The 5,014-nt window shown below is 37.2% G+C and overlaps 1 protein-coding gene across 1 annotated transcript; it reads right to left on the bottom strand.

Annotated features, from left to right (window-relative positions):
• Window positions 1-1,064: 1,064 nt before the first annotated feature.
• On the bottom strand, window positions 1,065-4,766 carry LOC129972416 (uncharacterized). The gene has a single exon (XM_056086554.1). It carries the CDS (start codon window positions 4,764-4,766, stop codon window positions 1,065-1,067), a length of 3,702 nt encoding a protein of 1,233 aa, XP_055942529.1.
• Window positions 4,767-5,014: the final 248 nt, after the last annotated feature.

A 5,014-nucleotide genomic window follows, 5' to 3' on the forward strand; every position in this document is an offset into this window, starting at 1 on the left:
ATGTAAATGCGAAATTCAAAAACACAATGTCTTAATTATATGAAACTTCGTATGTGATTTTGCAAATACAATTGTTGTTCTGTATCCAGTTGTGTTCTTCATTCATTCGGAAAGAAAATTCAGTGTTCTGGTTATTGTATTAAACACATCCCACGATTAATCTACAAGTAAACTATCAAAGATTGTGCACTTATACGCCAAGACTCGCCAATAGAATGTGGTTACATTGCCCCTGGCGAAGAACATTTATAAAAACACGGTAGCGTACATGAAAAAGTTTCGGGAGATAATTCTGACTGGTTTTCTTATAAAGAAGGCGACGATCCAGGGAAGGTAGGGAATATTTACCTAATTATATGCCCTCTTCTGTACTGTTTCTTAATTACTGATAGAAAAGATTGTTTATTTAAATCAATGATGTGAATCACAAGCATAAATATAATGGCGGCAACATACATATTAATTGCGTTAAACGTGATAACATCGGTTTGCATGGTGAAAGGTATTTGACCAAATAGCAATGATATTCATCACATCACTGTATTCATCACATCACATACTTATTGCATCACAAAACAATAAGGATATGATGTATATTGCTCGAAGGTATTATAACTAATTATAACTTCTCGCAATTTGGCTCAACTCACAGCATCAAAAAAGCCAATACATTCGATATCTTTCAGAGCAAGTAAAACTATCTAAATACTAAACTTATAGTTAATGGCGTTGTCGTGTACTCGGTACACGGGTTCTTTTACTGTGATTGAAAAAAACTACTCTCCTTGAAAAAATAACTATAACATTTATTTCTACGACAAGACAAGCTATTCTATATACATATTAAGTTTAAATGACTGCATTTCCGAAAGTAAACAGTTCAGTATCTTTTCAGCTGCTGATCACAACGCTGATCCGTTTTTCAAGTTTTTCCAAGTTGTTGTTGTTTCAATCCGGAGTTGAGTTGTTACTCGCTTCGTCGAAGATTGCGGATTCACGCTACACTCCCACCTTTTGGGTTTTTCTTTTCAAGAAAACTCAAAATGTTCTTTAGTCCAAACAGTTCACAGGTCCAGCCAATTGGGAACTTGAATCTTTCGGCCGAAACGGGTTTTCATGGTATTTAGATTTGACAGAGACGTTTCGTCCGATTCTGGTAGCTCAGGATGTTCAACATATTGCTGTTGTACTGCCTCTTCTTTTTCATCTTCAACTCCAGATGCTCTCTTCTCTAGTAGATTCTCTACTGAAGGCGTTTGAACTTCAAGTGCGTAGAGACGCTGTACAGGTCTCAGAAATTCACCTTTCTTTGTTTTTACTTTCACAAGACGAACTGAACCATCCTTACCAGGGAATATTTCTGTTATTTTCCCCAGAGGCCAATTCAGACGTTTTTGATTGGTTACTTCGACAATAACCACTTCTCCCACCTTGTAATCGTGGGTTTTTATCATTTTCTTAGTTTGTTGCCTCAGCTGCCACAAGTATTCCAGTCGGAATCGATTTCTGAGATCTTCTTGCAGTTTACACCTATACAGTCGCCATTTGCAAAAATACTCAGGAGATAGTTCCAAGTGGTCAAGATCTGGAATTCCATTTTCTCTACGTTTTCTGAGGAATGGTGTTATAGGTTCCAAATCATGGTGTTCAGAAACGTAGGTAATGGGTCTTGAATTTACGATGTCTTCGCAATAGCATAGAATCACATTCAATTCTTCGTAACTCAGGCATGCTCGGCTTAGAACTTTCTTCAGAAGGTATTTTACTAGGGCAATAAGGCGCTCCCACCATCCTCCCCACCATGGAGCTGATGGTGGTATAAATTTCCAAATATTTTCCTTCTTTTTCCCTTCTTCATTTTGACTCAGCTTCATCCATCGAGGTATTTTGACCTCTGAAAGATTCTTTATACTCTTCAGCCAGTTCCAAAATAGTTTCGATAGACCTTCTGGCAGGGCATCATCCCATTTAAGTCCAAGATTCCAGGATTCTTGAAGCATAAACTTTGGAATGATGGTTACAGGAGAAGATATACCCAAAGGGTCAAATATACTCTGAGCCAAAGAAAGCAGATCTCTTTTAGTAAGAACCAGATTTTCATTTTTCGGACAGTTTATGATACAAGACAGAGTATCTTGTTTTAGGTCCCAGTTTAGACCCAATAAGGATACAGTTTGGTATTTGTCGGGTTGATCGATAATTTCAAGTGAAGCATTTGATTCCCAGCCTCGTAGATTGAATTTTCCTAAAGACATCAACGCTTGCGATTCAGCTATAAATTTATCTGCTTCATCTATATTCTTCAAACTGCAGACACAATTATCCACATAAAATGAATTCTTCAAAATTTCCGCAGTATCCAAGAGCTCTTCAGGTGCTTTTTCCAGATGGCAATTCAAAGTTGCCGCTAAAAGGGATGGACTGCAGGTGACACCAAATACAACTCTACGATGTCTGTAGATTTTCATTTCCTTGTCTTTGGTTTTCCATAAAAATCGCAGATAATCCTTGTACCTCTCTCTGATTCCGATCTGAAGAAATGCCTTCTCAATGTCCGATGCTATTCCAGCAGGAAATTTCCGGAGACGATTCAGTAGGGAAGGAACAAGTTCAATTAAATTAGGACCGCTTTCTAAGTAGGCATTCAGTGAGGGTGTACCCTTTATATATGCGGATGCATCGAAAACTGGTTTCACTTTCGTAGTAATGCTGTTCTCTTTAAAAACAAGCCTGTGCGGAAGATAGTATGCATTTAACTCTTTTTTATTTTCACTTTCTTCAATGACATCGTCAGCAATCCGTTTTTTAAAGACATCTGCATATAATCCAACCTTCTCGCTTTCTACAAGTTTTTTATAAACAGAAGAAAGTTGTTTCTCGGCCATTTGTCTGTTGTCAGGGAGCCAGGATGATTCTAACACCCAAGGTAAGGCGACTTTGTACCTTCCTTCCTCATCAATCGTCAGAGTGTTTCGAAAATAATCTGAAGTACCTTGATGCATTTCAGTCTTCTTTTTCGATTCAGTAGGATCAGTAATTCCAATGGCTTCTAATTTACATAAGTCACTTATATTAAAATCTTTTATAAGTAAGTTTGTCACTGTCATGCTTATAGAGTCTGAACTGCTTGGTGCTCTTCCCATAAGTGTCCAACCAAGCAAAGTCTCAGTGGCAGTTAATCCACAAGTTAAATTGAGGATTTTTCCAGTCATCAATTTTCCTGCTATGTCAGCACCAATAAGCAAATGGATTGTTGATGAAGAACAAGATGGTAAACATTCTTGATCCGTTAGATGGATTCCATTATCCTCTAGTTCCTTTGACCAAAATCCGGTTGGTATCTGACAAATTTCGGCACAGATTTTCTCTTGGTCAAATGCGTTAAAAGTGCAATGATAATTTTTGTTAAAATCACTTACAAAAATCTTGTATTCTGAATGTTTATGAGGATTTTGCATCCCTCCAAACAAAGTATGAATAAGAGTTGTTTCTTTTAATGCAGGATACTTCATTTTCTTAGCAGCTTCTTTCGTAATATAAGATTTCTGGCTTCCAGTGTCTATGAGGGCCCTCACAGCAAAATCCTGTGTTTCTCCTCGAAGAACCACGACCAGGGTTTGTAGAAACACACTTGTAGAACATGTGGGATTGGTCAATGTATTGAACTGTCCAAAATTGATTGAACTTTCCGTTGCTTCTTGAGAGTTAGAAGACTCAACGGTCTTTCTATCAGGGCACATCACAGCATGATGTCTTTGACCACAAATTCCACAATTCACTTGGACCCTGCATAGCTTTGACACGTGACCGTTACTTAGACATCTGAAACAGCAACCTCTTTTCTTCAATCGGTTCATTTTCTCACTTAAATCCAAATTTCGAGCAACATGACATTCTTTGGATTCATGATTGTTCTTGTCACAAAATGCACACTTCAAAACAGATTTTTGGTTTCCTGAAAAAAGTCCCGCAGCTGTGGGCAAGTCTCTTTTAATCTTTATATTTTTGTTATTTTCTTTCAAAGAGAAGCCTTCCATAGCAAGAGCTATCCTGTCCTCATTTTCAACTTCGTTCTTCAAAAATTTCATCAAACTTTCCAATCGAGATTCTTTTGTGTCATCTTTTTCATCCAATCCTCTATCATTTCTCCGCCAGGCTCTTAAAACTTCTTCACTTAAACAAGACTCAACCAAGGGAAACAACATGGCCGCATACTTTGCTGTAGTAACGCCAAGAGTTTCTAATGATCTCAGCTGGGTTTCAAGTCGATCATAAACAGTTGATAATTCAACATGTTTCTCTTTTAGATTAAATGCGAGTGTCAATTTTAACAATTCTCTAACGTAATATTCAACCAATAAATCATCTCTGCCGAATCTAGATTTCAGACAATCAATCGCCTTGCAATAATTTCCGGAGGTAGGGGGAAAACTTTCAACTAATTCCCTCGCTCTGGAATTCGGAATAGTTGCTTGGACTAAGTATTGAAACTTGTCGGTTTCATCGATATCGTTGTCTTCATCAATTTTTACGAATTGTCCCCAAAACGGCAGCCAATCTTTAATTTCCCCGCCAAATTTCTTCAGTTCCAAACGAGGCAGCTTGAATTTCCGCTTTTCACCGCCAACTGAAGATAATGTATCAGCGTTAACAGTGGGATTAGTTTTTCGATCCACTAATAAACTCATCCTTTTAAAATTAAGTGAATACTCATCTGCTGAACGAGATTCTTTTTCAATATCGTCTTCATTTATGTCTTCAGACATCAACAAAAGATTCAAAATATCTTCATTTAATTGCAAAAGTTCATTATTTTTCTCGCCAAGCAGCTGGAAGGTTGCCAAACAATCTAAATCATCTGCAATGTTTACTTCCGTTTTCGCTGACTCATCTAAATGATTAAACAATCTAGTAAATGCGGATCTAACTGTTTTTCGTTTAAGCTTTAAAGCTTCCATAATTTTTCTGAAACAGTTATTCTTCAAAGTATCGACAAATTTCTAATAACAAATAA

Source organism: Argiope bruennichi, chromosome 1 (assembly GCF_947563725.1).
Source record: "Argiope bruennichi chromosome 1, qqArgBrue1.1, whole genome shotgun sequence".
NCBI classification, from domain to species: domain Eukaryota; kingdom Metazoa; phylum Arthropoda; class Arachnida; order Araneae; family Araneidae; genus Argiope; species Argiope bruennichi.